The sequence below is a fragment of the Pinus tabuliformis genome, chromosome Q (genome assembly GCF_031772625.1).
Source record: "Pinus tabuliformis cultivar Carrire ecotype Pingquan chromosome Q, CPIR1, whole genome shotgun sequence".
Taxonomy (NCBI): domain Eukaryota; kingdom Viridiplantae; phylum Streptophyta; class Pinopsida; order Pinales; family Pinaceae; genus Pinus; species Pinus tabuliformis.
This window is the reverse complement of record NC_142296.1, coordinates 891,136,805-891,160,121: the sequence shown is the minus strand read 5'-3', so window position 1 is coordinate 891,160,121 and position 23,317 is coordinate 891,136,805. Positions and strand designations below refer to the sequence as shown.

Sequence of the window (23,317 nt, the reverse complement as noted above, 5' to 3'; positions counted from 1 at the left end):
GTGCTAATGGTGACCAGTACCTTCGCACGTGTGGAGGGTTTAGGGCTCTTCTAGCCCTCCTAAACCCTTGCTTCGGCAGACGTTCTTCTTCCCATGAATCTGCCTTTAAGATAGACCCAAGACTGAGATTTTTCCTTGATGACGAGGGCAGATTAAGTGATGCTCTACCCTCGCACGTGTGACAGACTTCTGCGACTATGGACAGGGTTCTCTGCGGTTGTGGACAGACTTCTTCTGTGGCTCCCTTACTTCGCACTCTTGGACAGACTTCTTTGCATGGAGTAAGACCCAATTGATCTTGTGATGATCTATCCAAATAGATGAGGAGAGGCCTATATTTATAGCGTATGAGGGCTGTTCATTAGGTTGACATAACATGCCTCTAAGCTGATGTGAATGTGATATGAAGCCGACGTGAATACTCAAATATAAATATATATTTATGCTGAAAATACATTGCTTCTTCCATATTCTTTTTGGAGGGGTTAATTGGTAGCCTTTTGGTCTTGACTTGTAAGGAGTCTTGCACCATGATTCTGCCCTTGATCTTGGAGTCATACATTGTACATCTTTAAGTGCAAACATTTACATCAATGACACAAACCTATCACCTAGCCTAGAGCTCATAATGAGAGCTACTAAAACAAATACATTTTTGAGCATGAAACCCATGACTCAAATTCACAAAATATTTTTGCTAGGTACAATTTACATCATTTACATTGGAATGTGTCATTATGAAGACCGAACCTAGTTACACTTTCTTCAACACCTTCTCATTACTTGACTCAAAACGTACTTTATGACTGTATCTCTTGTAAAGTCACTTTATGACTTTCTCTCTCTTAAAGTCACATAAATTTTATTTCTCATAAAGTTAAGTCAAGGGGGTCACATTTGGACACTTTTTCCCAGGCTAGAGACCAAATCCTAGGAACACTTGTCTTTGGTATTCTTTTTCTAACACTCCCTCTTATTGAAGAAAGTGTTTCTCACCACTCCCTTGTTGTCTCTAAAATAGACATGCTTGCCTCTTGGCAAGGCCTTTGTGAGACTATCGGCCACCTGCTCATCAATAGATAAATACTCAAGATGCATGGCCCTTCCTTGAACACTCTCATGGATGAATTGATATCTGATCCCAATGTGTTTCGACCTTGTTGTCGCACAGAATGTCTAGTCAGCACGACAACGGCTTAGATCGGGGGCTGTCACCCTGATCTCCAATCTCCCCGTTTAAGCTGTCTCCCTACAGCGGGCTAAGGGGGGTGGACCCTATGGAAATGGAATGGAGGACTAGTTGGGAACCAACCAGTCTGAGAGACACAGTTGAGCGACCAAATACTTGTTTAGATCTAGCAAGAGTTAAATGATTCGATTTATACAATTGATACCAGTGCCTTGAGGAGTCAACTATCTTGCTAAGAAATTTAGGACCAAGTACATGACGGACAACTGCTGCTTGGATTCTTACTCAAAGGATGTGAGTGATGCCTGGTTTAAGGTTGCTTGTGTTAAGTACTTTAGTTATGGTTACTCTTCAATTATGACGATGTGTACTTATTAATTGAAATTAAAGGACAATCCTTAAACACAAGAGAATGGCCTAGATGAACAAGAAAAGTCAATGATATGATGGATAACCAAAAGATACACTTGTATAAGAATTAAATAAATGTGTTTCACAATGATTCACTAATATAGAATTTTCACAATAGGTAAGCACCATGAATGATTAGAGCACTTATTCAAAGATCCTCTAGAGACAATGTCAATGACAATATTGCTTAGATAATCAATTTTAAACACAAATAGCAGCTTAGATCCAAAGCGACAAGATGCTAGAATAATAGAGACCATTCAGCAATATGTAATAAATGCAAGAAACACCAATGCCTTGGATCTTTAGAATTGCTGGGTGCCTTTTAGAGAGTGTTGTCAATGCAGAAACTTGAAGCTTTTGGCAGCTTGCAACGTGTGTTAGGATGTCAAACCAATAGTAACTCATTCCAATATAACCATGACAAACAACAGTGAGCCTTTTGTCACTTGTATTTCAATGATTTTAAATGAACCACGATTATTTTGGGACAGCAGAAAATGACCATAACAGTCCTCTAAAATAATGAGATGCCGAACAATGAGAGACCCATGAAGACAAGCTCATGCAAGAGTGCAATGGTGGTTATTATGAGATTGCCAGAATAATGTTTCAGATCAGTTCAATGTCATGCCTTAGCCACTGTAATTTGTATGCAGGTGGAGAAATTATTGTTTAGACAATATGCAATTTCAGTCAAGGCAGATTTGTTATTAGAGGCAACAATGCTATGTTTAGACAAAATAGAATCCTCTTTACTTTTTATTCAAACAAGAGCACTCCCTGAGAATGTAAACAATGGTGACTGTTGGCGGATGGATTTCAGCTTTCAGCTACCTGCACCAGTTCTTAAAAACACCGCTGTTAAGATGAGATTAGTCACTGCAAATATTGTAATCAGTCACAAAGTCTACTTGCAAAACAGTCCAGACAATTTTGGGTAAGATAGATAAGAAGTTAGAAGACCTGTTAAAAATCTTGATGAATTATATGTGGTAAATTTAAATGATTTCAAACCCTTTAATTATCAAATTTTGTGTGAATACCCTCCAGATATCACGCTTTAGATCTGAGTGATAGACAGTCTGCAACAGGTGAATGTTGGAGAAGATTTGAACCCTCTGGGCCCTGTGGTCTCACTCCTGCAAATGATATATCAAGTGTGGTGATCAAATGGCAATTTCTTGGCTCCAAACCAGTGATGAAACCCTTCCAATGCTATAACGCTGACCTGCAATCATAAATAATCGACCCTAGACTATATTCAGAAGGGAAAAAACTTTAAAATGCCTACGGATAGAGCAAGATAGGCTCAAGAAAGCTCTGCAATCAAAAGTATGCCCAAAAATTGGCCATATGCCTGCAAAATAGTCAAACTGACTCAATCTTTTTTATGGTAAAAAATGGAGAAATATCTCAGAATTTATTTTGAAAAATTCTTGTTTTTTTAGATACGAAACCCCTGACAGAAATATGATTTGCATTCAGGTTCAGGCTTTTAGACCAGTGGCTGCCTTAAAATTTTTTGTGAGGGTACGGGGTCACCAGATTGTAGATCGAAGGCCTGTGGGAGCCCAGAAAAACGTCAAACTCCTGTGGCCTTGTCAGATTGGAAAACAACCCTCAAAAATTTAATGAAAACCCCATCAGATTCAAACTTTCGGCCTTCAAGGAGTTCATCAATTTGGACCTCTCAATTCCCACGGTCCTCTCTGAATGTCTAGACGGTTTTCTTTGAACACTGAAAACTTCAATGAAATGTTTTTCCTTTGGACATAATACCTGCAGAATGGTGAAGGAGCTAGCCGTGCAATTAAATTTGTAAGAGAAAACCCCACTAATTATAGGAAGATTGTCAACTTTGCTGAGAGCCATATCTTCGTTAAAGGTGACATCATGGCTAATCTCGACATCCCTTTGACGAGCCACATAGATTCTATAGCCCTTAGTATTTTCGCTATAGCCCACAAAGATTCCTTTCTTTCCAGATGCACCCACTTTATTCTTTTTATCTTTCGGCACATGAAAATATACATGACTTCCAAAAATTCTAAAATGAGATACGTCAGGTTTCTTACCAGTGAACATTTCTTTGGGAGTCTTGGAACCCAATGCTTGATGAGGGCATTGGTTTTGCACATATACAACGGTATTCGCTACTTCAGCCCATAGAAACTTCGGAAGCCTTTGATCATGGAGCATAGCACGGACAGCTTCCACAATTGTACGATTCTTCTTTTCTGCCACACCATTCTGCTCAAGAGTATATGGTGTTGTAGTCTCCCTCTTAATGCCAACCTCTTTGCAGAAGTCATGGAACTCATTGGATTCATACTCAGTCCCATTATCAGTCCTTAAGATCTTGATCTTATCTTCGGTTTGATTCTCGATCAAGGCTTTCAAGTGACGAAACCAGGAGAACACTTCATCCTTCTTTTTCAAGAAGTATATCCAAGTCTTGCGAGAATAATCATCTGTAAAAGTGAGGTAATATAAATATCCTCCCAAAGAATTCACAGACATCATACCAGATATGTCGGAGTGAACCAACTGCAATATATCGGAGGTCTTGCTATGGCTTGAGGGGAATGGTCCTCATATAAGCTTTCCTTCAACGCATCCACGACATACACCTTCTTGCTCTAATTTGAACTCGGGCATCCCGGTCACCATTTGTCTCACATCGGGTAGAGCTTTATAATGAAGGTGGGCAAACCTCCGGTGCCATAATTCAGACTGAAGAGATGTGTCACAAGTCATGACACCCAATGGAATTCCTTCGACATGATATAAAGAGTCAACCTGAAACTCAAGAGTGAAAGCATCTTTGAAATTCTTTTTCCATACACGTACCTTGCCATTGATGAAGGCCACCTTGTAGCCTTTGTCTTCCATTGTTGAAAGGGACACCAGGTTCTTTTTGAGATCAGGTACATATAGGACTTCTTGCAAGTGAATTGTATTAACCTGATTCAATTGAAGAGAGACATTCTCTATGCCTTTCACGGGATATTTGGAGTTGTTCCCAAGAACAATTTCCAGGTTGGTCTCCTTCTCTATCAGATTAGAGAGAGCTTCTTTGTAACTAGTGAAGTGCCTTGAGGCACCACTATCAATAAGCCAATTTCTCAGCAAGTTCGGGGGAGCAGTAGTGGAGAGGGCCATTGGTAGATAATATTCATCTTGCTTATTGTTAACAACATTAGATTCATACTTGGAGTTTCTTGCCTTCTTGGAGGGTTGACCATTTCCTTGATTTCTGTCATTCCTCTTCCCTTTGCCATTGAACCTGCCCTTCTTTTGTTTGTTGTTGGAATTTCCTCGGGAGTGATTTTGATCATCGTCATGAGACGTGTCCTTTCTATCAGGGCACTCCCTCGCATAGTGGCCAATTTTGTGGCAAATGTAACATCTACCTTTCCTTCCACCTTTCAGTGTGGCCTTTCCCTTAGATTTTGCCCCAAAATTATTTCTCCTTTTAGCATGAGAGGAGAATGCAGCGGGATTGCCTCTAAGTGCAGGCATTTCCTACTCTTCCATCCTTGTTTCTTCTTGAATGCATCTCGCCATCAGTTCCTCAAATCTTAGGATTACATTATTGTTGAGAAGAGTGGTTCTAAATATACACCATTCAGATGGGAGCCCTCCAAGAGTTGTGATGGTTAGTTCCCTGTCAGTGACGACTTCCCCAATCGATAGGAGATCATTCTTGATCTCGGTGATCCTTAAGAAGTAGGCTTGCATACTCTCATCTTTGCCCTTTTTAATTTCCTTCAACTTATTTCTAAGGAACAAAACTTGATTTGCATCACTAACTTTAAATAGGCTTACCAGTCTATAGAAGATTTCCTTGGAGGTGGTCAGTTCGGAAATGTAGGCCACGAGGCGCTTGTCGATAGAGTCCTGGATGATCTTCTTTGCTTTGACTTCTCCCCTGGTCCACTTGTTCCTAGCAGCAACGGATGCATTTGATGGAGGCTCAACGGTTCTGCCTCTCACATGGTCCAACACTTCCTGTTCTTCCAATGTTAGATCGAGAGACATCTTCAATTCGTGATAGTCAAACTTCTCACGGAGCTTGTCTTCAACGGGGAAGTGTGATGAGGACCCCATGAAGCTTTTAAGATTGCTTCAACAGCCTTCGGTGATTGCTCTTGCTCTTGCTCTTACTTGGGCTTTGTCTTCACCTCAGCTTTGATACCATGTTAATTTATGCTATGTTCTATGCTTAGTGCAGTTTACTTCGATTTCTTCTTATTAGCCATTGTTTAGCAATCACATAAACATAAAATAAAATTTTGATAGAACATTAATAGATCGACAAAAAACAAGCCAAGACAAAAGACACCAGATGTGGCGGCTAGCCAGGGACAAACCCCAATGTGGGGAAACCCTTTGATCAACTCTTCTTTAGTCTTCAATAGTTCAGCAGAGAGAAATAGTACAAATATTTAAATCTGTAATTTTATGAGAGCAGCAACAAACCCTAACTAGCAAAGTCAAATATGGTCAAACAAGATGAAATTGCCCTTCAATAGGCTTTGTCAATTTCCCGGTCATCTAGTCCTCCAACAACAAGAAGAAGCAAGCCATAAACAATCCCCAAAACATAGTCAAACTGCAGTGAACTGAAGTCAGCCTATTGCCCCAAACTAGGGCAGTCAACGTTGGTCAAACTATTGGCTAGATTGCCTCGGTTTGCGTGCCAAAAATTGCGGCTTGCGTAGGAGAGACTGCCACACCAAAACCGCACTCCTGAAAAGTCAACGCTTGTCAAAATGTCTTGCTGCAGTTTCTGCGTCCTCTTGTGTCCTCCTCCTTGCCCTTCTGCGCCCTTCTTCTTCCCACGTGTGAGCTTCTCTTCCTTGTGTGTAAACCCAATCAGCCAAGGAGAGAAGAGATGTGTGTGAGATGAGATGAGTGAATAATGACTCAACCTCACTTGTATTTATATGATATGCTGGGCATGTGTGCCACACATTTAGCTGCTAGCCAACCTTGACAATTTGTCAAGTAAATACAAATAAATTCATATCTCCATAAATACTTGTCGGAATCGGATGATCGTTAGATCAATCCTACACCTCTCGATGAGAGGAAACAAGGAAAAATATCAGCTACCATAAATAAGATGACCCACATGGAGTTTGGCCCTAGTTGCCAATTTTAGCAAACCCAACTTGAAACAACCCTTGGAAGTGCTCTTCTTGTCACCAACAAATCGTGCCTAATCTGTGTTTATGTAGCTAGTCAATTTGACTCCATCCCCTTGAACATAGTCCAGGCCATAATCCACTGTCCCATGCAGATACCGAAGCACATGCCTTGTAGCCGCCTAATTCCCTCTCCTAGGCTCCACCATAAACTCACTGATAGTGTTGACTGCAAAACAAATGTCTGGTCTAATGTTGACCAAATAATTCATTGAGCCTATTAACTAATGATACATCGTGGGATCAACCAACTCAGACTTAGAAGCATGAAGCTTATTCTCGTTGGTAATCATAGGTGTGGACATGGGCATACGGTCCTCCATATGAAATGTCTGCTACATACTTGCCCTGTCTTAGAAAGTTATGACCCTCCTCCTACCACACCTCTAATCCCAAGAAATAGCGCATCAGTCCAATGTCTGTCATCTCAAACTCTGAAGCAAGGTCACGCTTGCTGTACTCTATGAGTCTCCTTACACCTATAATACAGAAATCATCTACATACCGTACAAGAATGAGAGGATCCTCAACCATCACAATGTACTAGAGGTTTGGATTTACATTAGTCTTGCTGAAACCCCTTTGTCGCAAGCAAATGTCTGTTTGAGAGTGCCAAGCTCTCGGGGCTTGCTTTAGGACATATAACGCCTTCTTCAACTTGCATACATGGTGCTCCCTCCCATGCACCTCAAAACCTTGTGGCTGTTCAATGTACACCTCCTCCTGAATAATGCCATTCAGGAATGCAGTCTTCACATCCATTTGATGGATCTTCCAACCCATCTCTGTTGCTATAGAGACTACTGATCTAATAGAAGTGTATCGAGTAACTGGAGTGAAGGTCTCCTCATAGTCAACTCCCTTTAACTATGAGAACCTTCGTGCCACAAATCGAGCTTTGAACTTCTCAACTTTGCCATCCACAACATACTTGATCTTGTAGAGCCACCTGGAAGTTGCCATTGACTTCCCATCAACTCTTAGCAGTATCTCCCACACATCATTCATGATGGACGCATACTCTTCCACCATGGCATCCCTCCAAAATTGCTGGCCGCAACCTCCTTGTAGCTAGATGGCTTGGTCTCTGTAATGCTACTCACCATAGCCAAATAGCTAACAAACCACTTTGGTGGTAACTTGGGCTTTCTCAATGACCCCTGTGCTTCTTTCAAGGTATCATTAAGCCATTTTGGCTTCCTCTTCCCCAAAGTGGCCAATTGTGTTGGTGTGGGAATATCCTACTTTGAAGTTTGTTCCCCTGATGATGATGTCCCTATGGTTGGTGGTGAGCTTGTACCATGAGAACTTGTGCCTTGTAACCTTGTAACTTGTGGACTTGTCACCCCTAAAGCCTGTGATCCTCCAGACCCTTGTGAACTTGTACTTGGCGGTCTCATACCTTGTGGTGGACTTGCTTACTAAGGAGTCTGCTGCTCTACTTGATCCATGTCTCTTGACCACATCAAGGCTCGCTCCTCGAATCTCACATCACGCCTTAGAACAACTTTCCTCTTGGCAAGAATATATATGCCATAGGACTTGGAGGTCCCGCTATACCCCACAAAATGCCCTTCTCAGTTACGGGTTCTAACTTTGTCCTCTTCTCCTCAAGGACATGTGAATATGTCACGCACCCAAAAATCATGAAGTGCCCAATCTCAGGCTTCTCCCAGAAAAAGCTTCCTCAGTAGTTTGGCTCCCCAAAAATATGTGTGGACTCTTGTTCTGCAGATACATTGCAGTGTTACACGCCTCAACCCAAAGAAGGAAAAGTAGCCTTTGATCATGAAGCATGGTTCTCACTGCCCCAACTATGGCCTTGTTCTTCCGCTCTGTAATCCAATTCTATTGTGGGTTGTAAGGAACTGCCATATCCCTCTTGATGCCCACTCTAGCACATAAGTCCATCTCATTGGAGGTATAATCGCTCCCATTGTCAGACCTCAACACCTTGATCTTATTTCTTGTTTGGTTCTCCACAAGAGCTTTAAACTCTTGGAACCTTTTGAAGGCCTCATCCTTGGTCTTCATGAAGAAAATACAGTTCCTCTTGGGGTAGTCATCAATGAAGGTGACATAGTACTCATACCCGCTCAATGATATAGAAGACATAGGACCACACACGTCAGAGTGAATCAAGTCAAGTATTCTTGCTACCATGCTATCGCTGCTTGGGAAAGCAGTCTTGGTGTACTTTCCCAAAGCACACCCCCTGCACACATTCTGGTGCTCAGTACTGAACTCTGTTAGCCTTGTGACAATCTCCCTCAATACTCTCAGTGCCCCATGGTGCAAGTGGGCCATACTCCAGTGCCACAACTTGCATAGATCACTATTGTTGGTGGTTGAAACCAATGCTCTAGTAGGCTTGAAACATGAACTTGTATAACTTCCCATGGCAGACTCCAATCACTCTAGCATAAGTGATACCAGATCCCTTGGGATACATAAGAGTCTGCTCATCTCGGAACACCACCTCATATCCCTTGTCCTCAATAGTGGACATTGATATCAGGTTCTTCTTCAGCCTTGGAACATATAAGACCTCTGTCACTTTAAAGGGAGGCTGTGACTCCCTTTGAAAGGACACGGTCCCAACACCAACTACGTTAACATTGGAGTCATCTCTAAGCACCACCTCTATATCTACATCCCTCTTTGTAAGACTTGTAAAGTGCTCCCTGACACTTGTCATGTGACCGAAGCTCCATTGTCAATGTACCAAACACTAGAGGATGTGGCACTAGTGGCAAGATTGACCACCAAGGAAAACTCCTTGTCAAACTTGGTGGAAAACTCATCCACCTCGGTTGATGCTATGACACCCTTCTTCTTCTTATTAGGACACATCATTGCATAGTGCCCCATCTTCAGACAAGTAAAGCATCTCACTTTGCTCATATCCTTCTCCTTCTGTTTACCCTTGTGCTTGGTTCGACTTGTGGAACCCTTCTTGGTCTTCTTCTTCCCCTTTGTTGCTAGGGAAACATTCTCCTCATCTCCCCCACCACGTTGCCCACCACTCTTGGCATTTCGCCTTATTTCTTTTTGACGGAAATCATCCCACATTCTTCCCCAATCTGGATGTTTATCACGGGCAACTATTCCATCAATGAAAGCATCCCAACTCGTGGTAAAACCATTCATAGATGATCTAACCAACTACTCATCATAGATGGTTTCACCCACTGCTGGTGACTCATCTCTCACTTGAGTGACCTTGGTGAGGTATGAGGATACAATGTCGGTTTTGGTCATCTTGGTTTGCCTTAGTTTTTCCTGCAACACCATCTTTCTGTTCTCATTAGTGCTTTGGAAAAGTTTGATTAAGGCTGCCCACATCTCAAAGGCATAAGTCTTCCTCGAAACATGAGAAATAAGGTTGTCTTTGTTAGCATGTATATGGAGCCTCTTGGCCTTAACATTCCTCGTGTTAAAATCAACTAGTGGTATTGGATCAGTGGAAGGAACTACTACATTCTCAACAATGTCCCACAGTTCAAACTCCTGAAGCACCAATACAAACCTCTCTTTCCATGGGCTAAAGTTTTCAATACAATTTTCTGAAATAGCACATTATATATCTATGTTGCAGGAAACGTTGCCCACAGGTCTGTTTCAGCCAGGGAACGAAACTGAAGCGCTGAAACACGTATGGTACGGCCTGGAAACTCGTTTCCGACCGTACTGGCGCGTTTCACGTTGGGGAACGTGGCCAGTACTTCTGGAAACGAGTTTCCAGGCTGTATGATGATGTTTCCACTTCATATTAAGAATTTTCTTTTCTTTTATTTTTTATTTTTTCGCTTCTAATATTTGATTGGGCAAATAAAATATCTTGTGGATGCTTCTAGATGCCTCTCTCAAGTTATAAAAAGACTCTCGCCTCATTCCCTCATCACATAATTGAGCAAGTCGTTTCACTTGGAGACAAACGATTTTAGCAAGGAGAAAAGAGTAAGAGACCAGTGGTTTTATCTAGGGTGTTTTCAACAATGAGCAAAGGAGATTTCAACAGCAAGAGAAAGAGATTTCAGTAGCAGATTTGGAGTGCAGAGTTTCCGGCTACGATATTCTTGGATTTTGGCTCAACTGCAACCATATTTCTCATCTTTTTTGGCATTTTGGGTTAGCTTCAGCTATAGAAAATTAATTTGGGTAAGAAGCATTCATTTTCTTAGTTTTTTTCTACTATTTCTTCAATTTTTCGAGAGTTTATGCTTCCAAATATATGAAAAACGATTTTTCTTTACAGATTTTTTTTATTTTTTTTTTGCAGCAATGGCTTCCAACCAAGGTGCAGCTGCAAGTTCAAGCCCCACGTCCAACCCAAGGGCTGAATATTATCCTTTTTGGAGGCATGTTTAGAAGCTTAAAAAATGTGGAGGCAGTGGCTCATGGGAATGCCGATGTAATCTTTGCAATAATTCGTACAAGGGCTCCTACCCAAGAGTGAAGGCACATCTTTTGCATGGAGGAGGACAGCGGATTGCATGTTGCACAAAAACAACAGACCCATTGGCAAGGAGGGCATATCAAAGAGAGCCAAATGTGGTGGATGGAATTAAAAGAAGGCATGATGAGCTTAGTCAAGCTACACCTCAAGCTCCACCTAACATTGAGCCAAGGATTGTAGTTGAAGCAAGGAAGAGGAGAGCAAGTGCCACTCAACAACATGAACAACTAGCATCCAAAAATACCAGAGGGGCATCCTTTTCAGTTCAGGATAGCAAAATTGCTAAATTGTTGAATGTGCAAGCGAGAGAAGAAACTGATTCCAGAGTGGCTAGGTGAATCTATGCATGTGGTATCCCATTCAATGTTGTTCGCTCTACTTAATGGCAAGATATGATAAGGGCAATTAACAAAGCTCCTCAAGGGTACAAGGGGCCCAACTATGAGAAAGTTAGAACTCAAATTCTCAAAAATGAGAAGGACCTTGTGGAGGATATCTTATCACCAATTCGTTCTTTCTAGAGTAGCTCTAGGGTTACCATAGTCTCAGATGGATGGACAAATACAAGGTGCAAACCTTTGATAAATATCATTGCCACTTCTCCCAAAGGAACAATGTTTTTAAAGGCGGAAGACTACTCAGGAGAGGTAAAAGATGCACAGTTCATTGCTGATGTTATTACAAAATCTATTGAACAAATAGGGCCTAACAGGGTGGTGCAAGTTATCATGGAATTTGTGTTCTTTCACAAGTGGCAAGCTCTTCATCAACATAAAGGAATTGGAGAACCTATGGTTTTATTCATTCTGTGAAGCGCAATAGGTTGGGCTCATAGAAGGTAGAGGATCTTGTTTATGTGCACTCCATCCTTTGCCTTGCATCTTGTAGGGGTCTAGAATACAAGAATGGTCCTTCTAAAGAATGGGATGTGGATCCAGAAAGTCCTGATTTGGATCTCTCTCTTGCTGCCCTGAATATTGAGGTTCGGCTTGGAAGTAGAATTGGCCCATCATCTTCTTCAACACCACCATCCACTGTTGAGCATGCTTTTGCTTCTTTTTTTGATGAGGATTATGATGATGAGGATTAATCTTTTGTCTTCGTAGTTCTTGCAGCGTCATAGTCTTTATTGTACTTGCAGCCTCATATATATAATAAAGGCTGATTTTGAGATTTGGATATATAATAAAGGTTGATTTTGGATATTCTGATATTGCTATTTTCATTATGTGATCATTCATGAGTAAATGTGATGTAAATTTAATCATAATGTTTAAACTTTAAATGTAATAAATTATAATGTATCATGTATGCTTTATGATTGCACATAACATTTCTTAAATGTCCTAAATTCTAATATATATATATATATATATATATATATATATGTATATCGTGTTTCCCTGTTTCCAAAATTTGGGTGGGGGGGTCACGTTTTGTACTGGTGCCCGTTTCGGAAACTCGTACCTGTTTCACCGTTTCATGCAACTTAGTCGTATATGTCGCATTTCCCCTTTACCTAATTCTTGAGGGGTCCCGTTTGCAGCGTGCTTCCTTTTCAGATACACGTTTCTGTTTCCCCATATCATGCAACTTAGGGTCCAAGGCAAGTGTAACCAATTCTGGCAAATTCCAACTACCTCACATGTGTGCTCCAAAAGGGTTTAATTAACTAATTAGTCTTTCGGTAGCTTCATCTTTTTTAATCATTTCTTGGCACAGTTGGACCTCCTGTTGGATAGTTAATATTCCTCTTTAATTCTCTCATCGCGCTTATTCTTGCCAAATGGATTAATGCACCACCCACGAGAAAGTTTAGAACTCACAATTTATAGATTTGTAGAGTTTTATTTGAAGATTGAAGAATGTTATTACAGCATCCTTTGAAGAACTCAAAGGGATACCCTCCTTGAGTCAGCAAAACTCTGTATCAAAAGTTCAAAACCGAGAGGGATTGTGATGGTGACAGAGGCACCTTCCCTAAATCATCCATTCTGAATCTCATAAGAAATGTTTGGCAGATTCCCTGGTTTTCTTTTACCTTGTTATTGTCACTCTTCTTTCCTTTCGTGTTTGTCCTCAACAGTACCTGGATCAGTGTTTAATGTATATATTTGCTGAAACTTTCACAATACTATTTTATTCTTTTGTTGATAAATACTGATAACAAAGACATATGCCTTTTTGAAGGATCAGTGATCTTATCCTTTCTTAATTAATGCTTTTACAAATTTGGAAGCAACATAATATTAGTGATATGTTTCTGGTAAGTATTGCTAAAGGATAAATTTTGCCACGTCAACTTTCATTTTATTGGAATTTTTCTGTGTTTGTACTATGTATAGCTTAGTGTGGTTAGCTTCTGCTGCATTATCATGTATAAATAATAGTGTAAACATTTTTAATGCTTGCATGCTAGGACTTTAATTCAGGTCTATGTTTCAAATGCTGGTAAATAAATTGATTCTTAAACATTTCGGCTTCCTATTATCATTATGAAATTATACAAGTGTTGACAGAAATGTACTAGTTTTCAAATTTTTGTTATTGGAAGGACTCTAGTTCTATTCTGGTTATCACCAATTAAATTATGAAATATAAAAAGGTTCTTTTGAATAACAGCGACCAACTACATCAACAGATTGGTTAGCCAAGCAACAATGCATTCACTACCAATCTATGCAATATGATTAACTTGAGAATGCGTCGATAACTTGGATGGTGGAATATCTTTAATTCTAGCAAGATCATGATCATGTAATGTGGAAGTCCACTTGAGGTCTCAAAGTACCTTGGTCAACTTCAGCCTGAGTTGTACACATTGGAATAGACTAGTTTTTACAGGACTGGGGATTAAAGTGGTTTACAATCATATTAGACATACTGAGAAATATGGAGTGGCATTATCCGAAGTAACACTACTTTCTAGTTTATATTCAATTTTTATTTTGTTGACAAGTTCACTAGTCTATTTGAAGTTTGAAGGGATTTTACAAAAGCAACGTTTCAAGCATTCTGATAAGATTATCATGGTTAGATTGATCATCAGTATAGCTCTGCTTTTGGTTGGTTCTGTCCCCACATTTTCTCCAGTTTGAATCTCATGTTTTGCCTTTCCCATGTATTCAGGAGTTTGTTTGAATCATCTCTAAGAAAAATGTCCTAATATTTGTTTTAAATCTCTTAATCAAACAGGGCTTGTCATATTTACATTCAATTTTCAAGGTTCACCGAGATATAAAGGGCGGTAACATATTGCTTACAGAGCAGGGGGAGGTCAAACTCGGTAAGCATGCTTTTACTGGTCTATTGCTTTATTTTGGGGCACAATGTAGAGAGGACATAACTAAAAAATCACTATTGAGAATCATAACATAATTCTAAATATCAAATGTTAAGTTTAAGCAGCACACATTGACAGCATTTTAGGTAGCTGTGCCTGATTGTAATCTCTGTAAACTGCATTAGTAAAGGTAATTATTTTCTAGTAATTCTTCTTGACATTATTCCTTGTACATGGTGAATAGGGGACTTTGGCGTTGCAGCACAGCTGACTAGGACAATGTCGAAACGTAATACGGTATGTATTCCCATTGATGCCTTTTACATATTAGGATGGAAAGAGTCAGCCAGCTGTTGGCTTGATTTTTCACAAACTATGCCAATTGGGTTTGTCCATTGGTGGGGATTTATTGCTTTGAAATTGACCAAAGCCATGCTTAGTCTTGTATAGAATGACCCTAACATGGGAGCTATAATATTTTGTATTCGGAAATTACAATTAAATAATTGCTGGAAAATTTAAATGGTGCAACCTTGATGTATGCAACCGTGATCACTTTATTCTCTTTGCAACATGTTATTTTCAGCTTAATATACTTTTATTATCATGAACGTTTATACAGAGAGACATATTCTTATTATTTATCTGGTTTATTAACATACTTTGCCAAATTGTGTTATCATATGAGTTGATGTCACTGTTAAAAGGCAGCCAAGAAATTGTCTCTTTTATTGAGGTGGTTTCTCCAAAGGCAATTAGGTTCATCAAGGATGGACATTCTCTCCATTGAACCACATTAATGGAAGCTCAATCTCCTTCTGCAGAAGTCTTGCATATGTCTGGTCAGTCTCACCTAATACTAAATATATGTGGTGTTGGCTAGCCACGACATTTGTCTGAGGCAAATATTTTAGTAAACTGATTAGGTAGTGTTGTCGCCCAAAGTGTACACTAAATGCACAATGCTCAGAGTAGGGGCTGTCACTCTGATTCCTACTCACTCCGTTCTAGCTCTCTCCTAGGTCAGGTAAGGGGGGTAGTCCCTAAATGTTGCAACCTTGATGTATGCAACCATGATCACTTTATTCTCTTTGCAACATGTTATTTTCAGCTTAATATACTTTTATTATCATGAACGTTTATACAGAGAGACATATTCTTATTATTTATCTGGTTTATTAACATACTTTGCCAAATTGTGTTATCATATGAGATGATGTCACTGTTAAAAGGCAGCCAAGCAACTGTCTCTTTTATTGAGGTGGTTTCTCCAAAGGCAATTAGGTTCATCAAGGATGGACATTCTCTCCATTGAACCACATTAATGGAAGCTCAATCTCCTTCTGCAGAAGTCTTGCATATGTCTGGTCAGTCTCACCTAATACTAAATATATGTGGTGTTGGCTAGCTACGACATTTGTCTGAGGCAAATATTTTAGTAAACTGATTAGGTAGTGTTGTCGCCCAAAGTGTACACTTAATGCACAATGCTCAGAGTAGGGGCTGTCACTCTGATTCCTACTCACTCCGTTCTAGCTCTCTCCTAGGTCAGCTAAGGGGGGTAGTCCCTATAGGTGGATGGATGATGGGAGACCTGTTGGAACAACAGGGTTTAGGAGATCTATGGCAAGGCAATTTGTTATTAATGTAACTTGGTTATTAATTAAAGCAAGTATTAATGATATGAGCAATGTTAAGATAGATTCAATTAAGCTTGATTAGGCAAACCACAAGATAAAAATGATAGACCAGTGCCTTTAGACAATGATACTCAGTAATAATTCAAAGTACTTGCTAAGAAATGATGTCAAGCTACACAATAACAGTGCTGCAAAAAGATGTTAGTACAAGATGATAAAGATGATGATGACCTGCAACAGGGATAATGAAAGAGTACTGCTACTTAAAGAGATTTCAGGATGCCAATGATATAGCCAAGTGATCAGTACAAGACACAAATACCAATCCTCTATTGATCTGTTGTCAAACTGCTAATAATTAGTTTCACCAAATATGTGCAAGACTTTAAATTTCAAACCAGATTTGCCTTAGTAACCAATGCTCAAATGAATTAAGAACTTGCACAATAATGCTTCAAGCTGTAAGGTAAGTAATGCTGCAAGGAAATATGGATAAAGCTTGTGCTTCAATGGTAATATGATCAAGTACAAGAGCAATACTGGATAATTGCAAGTGCAACAAGATGATGTGAGAAATGTAAGGTGCAGATTAAATTGTTTCGCTGAGATTACAATTATGTTCCAACACTTAAACCACCTGCAAGCAATTAATGAATTATTTCAAGCTTACTTAATGAAACCAGTGATACTAAATCAGCCAACTGTGCCTATTAAGGATTATATGAGCACAAGTTAAACTTTCAATTATTGTGAGCACATTGACTGAAATTGCTAACAGTGATTTGATGAGAAATGTAACAAGACCAAGATTTGAAATCTAGTATGGACTTCAGAGATAAAAGAGTCAGACCTTAAAGTCACTATATATCAGATCAGACTTCTGATATATATCTGATCTCTGTCAACAAACTTCAGTCCATAAAGAGTGCTAAAAAGCGAGAACTGCTAGCTATTTTCTGCTATGAATTTATTACCACTGTAAACAATGTATTCAGAGATTTGTAATTAATAGATCAGCCCATAAAGATGCCCAAAATAAATGAACATATCAACCCAAGTGATTATCCAATGACTTATGTTGACTATCAATCATCTTCATGCCATTCTAGACCTTTGAAATCAATTGCATCAGACTTGATTTGACTCAGAAAATTAATGTATCAGTCCTCAAAATTACGAGAAGTGCCAAACAGTGACAAAAAATTGTATGCAATTAATTTCCCAATATTATGATGACTGTTCAGTTAGTCTTGGCTACTGCTAGGTGTGCTTATACCATTTATGTATAATTTTCAGATGCTGCAAACATGAGATAGTGAGGATTTTGAGAGTGAGAGAAACAAACCGATAACCCTAGGCCAAGTGGAGCAATTGCGCAAGATCTCTTCAACAGATAGATCACCTGCAATACACCACAAGATCACTGCAAAACAACAATAATTTGACTCAGATTGAAATGCTACCCAAAATGACCCAAGGAAGGCAAGTGAAGACCACAATGGGCAACGCTTAGCCTTAAGGCTGCTGCGTTGAGGCTGATGGATTCACAGCAAGGGTAATGGAAGGAAGGGGCAGCAGACAAGGAGAAATAAGGCAGCGGCAGGCTAAGATGAGGAGAAAGGAGGGAGATAGGAGCTGTGGCAGGGTTAAGAGAGCAGGGAAGAGAAGGCCGAGAAGAGCGGAGGAGGTTTTGAGGGTTGACGAGTGGCTAGAAAGCCACGGAAGGCAGGGGTAAAGGCTTTGCAGTCTAGGACAATATATAAAAGATTTTAAGATATAAATGAGGCACTAGCCAAGAAATCCTGCAAGAAAATCTTCGTTAGATAAATCTTGGGATTCAATCAGGAAGGATGTTCAGTTCTTATGCCTTGGGAGTTGGTTGGTCCAATTGAGGACTTCCTCTCATGCTCAAGATTTCAGGGATAAAAAATCTCTGCACACTCAAGATCAAGTTGTTAAATCGATAAAGACATAAAATGACAATATAATCCTCAAGAATTAGAGATACCTGTTAATTCAATTGAATTAAAATGCTACCTTAGATCCAATAACCTATGCAAGATACCTGCATAATAAGTTATTCCATGAAGGCTAATGATCAACAACTTCTAAAATATAATTCAATAGAGCATTAAGAACAATATTACCATAAGAAGTAGGAGAGAAACACCACCATCAATGAAAACCCCAAAGACTTTTGTGTTATTATTATTCCAGAAAAATTACAAGAGAGCTTCGAGAGCTAGTACACGATTCACAGATCGAATCCTTTGAGAAGCAAATGGCTTTTAATTTATAGATAAATTCTCCAAACGGCTAGTTGGCTTGATCCCCGTCAAAGTAATCTCAGCCGTTGATAAAGATTTGATTATCTTTTAATCACCACTGTTGAAAATCTTTATTTTTTGAGGAATTTTCGAATTTATCTTTTAATTCATTTTTAATTAGCTCAAAATTAATTATTTTGAGCTAATTTCCTCAAAAAATTGACTTTGACTTAACCACCAAGGCCCAAGGGTCCAAAATTTCTTGAAATTTTCAATATTCCCTTGGTGGGGGACCTCCAAAAATTAATTTCTCTAGGCCCACGAATTTTTCCTTTTGGAGAATTTATTTTCCCTAGGATTTTAATTTTGACTCCAATTAATTAAATTTCTGGCTTAAAATTTTAATTTATTTTTGCCAGAAAATTTAATTAATTGACACATGAGGGGATTAATAATTTTTTCCAACTCTCTAATATTTTAGCCATGATGCTAAAATATTATTTACATAAGATAATTACATTTCAACCCTCAAAGGGGGAAAACCCATTCGTTATAGATCCTCAATTATTTTACCCAATTCTGCAATTCAATATGATCTAGTAGACCAAGTGATTTGTAATAAAATAATTTAGCCAATTAGCTAAAATTATTCCCAAATCACTTTTACAGAAGACTCGATTAGAACACTAGGACTCACCTAAGATCTTGACGACAAAATCCACCCTAGCTTTGGGGTGAGGCTGGAGGGAAAAACTCTGCCGATCATCTGTGTTTAGAAACACAGATGAATCAGTGAGACGAAAAACCTCCTAGGTTGGAAATCGTCACCAAAATAATAGGCTTACCTAGGTTGTTACATACATTTATGGTCTTACTAAGATCATTTACATTACAAACTGCAGAATGGGTTTATAACTTTGATAGACTGATCACCGATGACAACGAGTCCTGGATGATCTAAATGCCCAAACGTGATGGAATTCTTTTGTGAAAAATTGTACTACTATAGGGTAGTTGACACGAAGTGGTCAACAGGTAGAATTACCACAAAGAAATATTCCAAGTCCTTGAACAAAGAACAAGGTTAGAGCAACCCAATAAGTTGCTCATTATCACCGCAACAACCTTTCTCTTGCTTTAGGCTGGTTCATTTCCAGCTAAACGGGGGAATCCTTGAGAAAATAATATAATGTCCTTTAATTGCAGATTTTACAAATCAAATTTTGTAGACTTGAAGTTATAAGGTTTTCAATAAATGCGTGATTGAATTCAATAGGACCAGTGCCTTTGACAATTAGGGATAGCAGAGTCATGCAACCAAAGGTTTGAAATCACATGGAATAGGACAATCATAGATGTACCCTACCAACAATATCAATCTGCTTACCATGAATGCTGGATGAAATGCTCAGACTAAAGATCAAATAGAAAAAACAGGACAAACCTCAGAGATAAATAACCAACAATTTATTATTTTGGTCTCTAATTACTTCAAGAAACAAAAGAAAACCGACAACGGTCACAACATAACCCTTTTATTTGGCCAAAGTCCACAAAGCTTGCTAAATCAACCTTGGACAAGTAGATCTCACCAACAGAAAATAAATTGTAGCGTCACGTGACATCTGGATCTATAAGAAAGGAGAAGAATAAGTTGGAAACTCAACGATGCCACAAACCCTCCAATTCCACAAAAAATCAATGAAGATGGATTTTTAGTTTTTCTTTTTATTTCTCCACTTAAATTCACCCCTAACAACCAAATCTCTTCTCCTTTTATAACATCTCATAAAACCCTTGGATGACTTGGTCAAGGTACAATAAAGCAATATAATAATCGCGTAACCACCTCCCTTCCATGAAATACTATAAAGTGTCTTCTAGGGACCTCCTCCATGCAAGGTGTTCCTCTAGAAATGGCTTACTTGTCTTGTTTTGAAGTGTATGCGATTGATTTGGGTCCACATTGACCCTTTCTCCCAAGCAGTGGGCACATGAGAGTGCAAGTGTTGAAATATGTAACTAGGTTTGGTCTTCATAATGACATATGTAATCATGTTTTTTGTATTTAATGTAAAGAGAAAAATAAATTTATTATTGTTGTTCTTGAGGCATGGGTTTCATGCTCAAGGGAAATTTCTTTTTAGGTCAAGCACCCATTGAGTGCTTCTAGGTTTTGTCATTTAGTCCACAAGTCAATTGAATCATTGTCATGTGTTGAAGACCCATTGGGGCATGTTACATATTGTCAAGAAAAATTTATTTGATTCTAAGTTGAGTCAAAAGACCCTCCAAGACCTCGTCATGGTGCAATGATCAAGTCGACCTACAAAAATGGACAAGTCGGCCTAAAAGGAGCAATTCAACCTAGTGGAAGACCTATATATAAGGGAGACTTCAACCTCACTTTAGGCACTCACTTCACACACATAAGTTCGATCAAGAGAGAAGAAAAAGAACCAAGAAGAAAAGGACAAGAATAAGAGAAGAGGAGCTAGAATTTCGTACTGTTTTTGGGGTATTTCTCTCCACATGTGCGAAGCAATTAGGGCACCTATTGCAGTAGAAAAGACTGAGTTGCAGAAGTCGAGTTAGGGCATCAAGAAGGATACTTTAGGAGAGAGAATCAACTCAAGCGAAGAGGAAAGGAGGAATAATCTACCATTATTTTCCACACGTGCAAAGGCTAGGGTTTTTGCAGAAGAAATCACTGGAGGTCGAAGTTGCTGAAGAAATTGCTGAGGGGTCGAAGTTGTAGAAGAAACTGCTGGGGGGTCGAAGTCGCAGAAGAATCTGCTAGGGGTCGAAGTTGCAAAAGAATTTGCTGGAGATCGAAATTGCAAAAGTTGTTGAGGAATTGCTGGAAGGAAAGCTTGTCAAGAAGGAAAGATTTGACTTGGTCTTGGAGGGTCTTGGTCAAGGGTCATAGGTATTGGAATTAGTCAACTGAAGTTCTATAAGAAGAGAATAACTTTTGTTGGTTTTCCTCTCAACTGGAGAGGTTTTGGCCCTGGCTGATCGCCTATATCTTGTGTTCTCTTGTTTTATTGTTTGGTAGCTGTTTGATGATAAGAACACAATAATAATAAAGTTGAAGAAGAAACTAATCAAGATAAGTAAAGAGACATCAGAAGCAGTTATCAAAGTAAGAGAAAACACCTAACTTGTTGCCCCTAGATTTCTCAACATGGTATCAGAGCTAAGGTGACTACATCAAGGAAAGGCAACTTAAAGAAGGATACTCAAGGGCCGAAGCACAAGAAGATCATCTGGGAAACATCAAGAGCATCAATCATCAAGAAGGACTAACCCTCTCATCATCTTGAAGAAAGTAATTAAGGAGCATCAAAGAAGACCTCAAAACCCTAGCTCATTCAAAGAAGGGTTCTTCAATTGAAGCATTCTTGGGAAGCTTACACATTGAACAATCTTCATCACAAAGAAAAGAAGACCTCAAGGATCTGTCATCCACTCAATCAAAGAAAGACCTACATTTGAAGCACCTTGGGAAAGCCACCACATTCTACATTATCATCCAAGGAAGCAAGAAGAGGTGTTGTCATCATCACCAAGGTGATTTCCCTCTCTTTGAGTCAAGGATCACTTTTGAACGAAGACATCTTCTCTCATCAACATCATTAAGAAAGGCATCAAGTTGAAGATCTCATCATCAAAGAAGCATCTTCACTTAACAAGTAAGTACCTCTATATTTATGTCTGAATCTGCAATCAAAGTGACTTCATTTTGCAAGGAGAGCAACAAATTGGTTGGGTCATCAAATTTCCTTGCATGGAAGAAGAGGACAAACTTGATCCTCATAGAAAATGAAGTCGTTGAACATGTTAAGGGTTCAATTACTAAACCTCCAAAAGAAGAAGCTCAAGCTCTAGCTAAGTATATGAAAGGGGAAGTAAGGGCTCAAAGGATTCTCATAGAATCCATCAAGGATCCCCTCCTACCTTATGTTGCAAAATTGGAAACATCAAAAGAAATCTACGAGAAGTTAGTATAAGATGAACCAAGCTATATAAGATGAATGTATCAAAAGAATAAGGAATAGCTTCATATCTTATGAGGGTGTCAAAAATATGAGACCAACTACAAGAGTTGGCGGAAATTGTTAATTTTTGAGTTAACATGTTCTTGGCTTAAGTCAGTTCATTAATCCATTAGACCATTATTAATTCCATTAATCCATTAGCAATCACATTAACCATTATCATATGACAATAACTGATGAAAGAACATCAAACATAAATGCAGAAGACAAGAGGACACCATGATTTAGGCTTAAAGCCAAGGCAAAACCCCACAAAGGGGGAAATCCCACAAATCTTTTCATGTTGATAATATCAAATGTTCAGAAAGAGAGAAATCCATAAGTATAATGATACATTAGTCAAAGTCAATAGATAGACTTGCCATAGATGATCCCAATCCATTGTCCGAAAGTCAAAGTTACATCTGCAAAAGTCAACAATAGTCAATGCAGTAGATAACAACAGTCAAAGCTACCCTAACCAGTCAGCAGTGAACAGTTAACAACCTAGTCAAATTAGCCCAATCTATTCGGTCAAAGGAGAAAGGAATTCACTTTCTTTGGGCGGTCAAAATGCAGTCAACGCAACCTTCAAAAGTTTGGTTAAAACTCAGCCAACACTCTGTGGTCAAACTTGCCTTAGACCTGTGGTCAACGCAGGTCAAACACCTCAATTTGCCTTGGTTCCCGTGCCCACAAGTGCGGCCTAGCTGGTAGAGTAATAATCCATCAAAATTGCAGTCAAATAGTTGGTCAAAGTGCTTGGTCAACATTGCTCTGTGTACTGGAAAAGTCAACTGTAGAAACCCCAAGAA

General features: G+C 39.2%; 1 protein-coding gene across 1 annotated transcript in view; it reads left to right on the top strand.

Annotated features, from left to right (window-relative positions):
- LOC149222328 (serine/threonine-protein kinase 1-like) overlaps positions 1-23,317 on the top strand; it is a 332,568-nt gene that overhangs the window by 30,005 nt on the left and 279,246 nt on the right. The window contains 2 exon segments of the mRNA XM_089385374.1: positions 14,468-14,558; positions 14,800-14,852. Of these exon segments, the coding sequence (XP_089241500.1) occupies positions 14,468-14,558; positions 14,800-14,852 (144 nt within the window).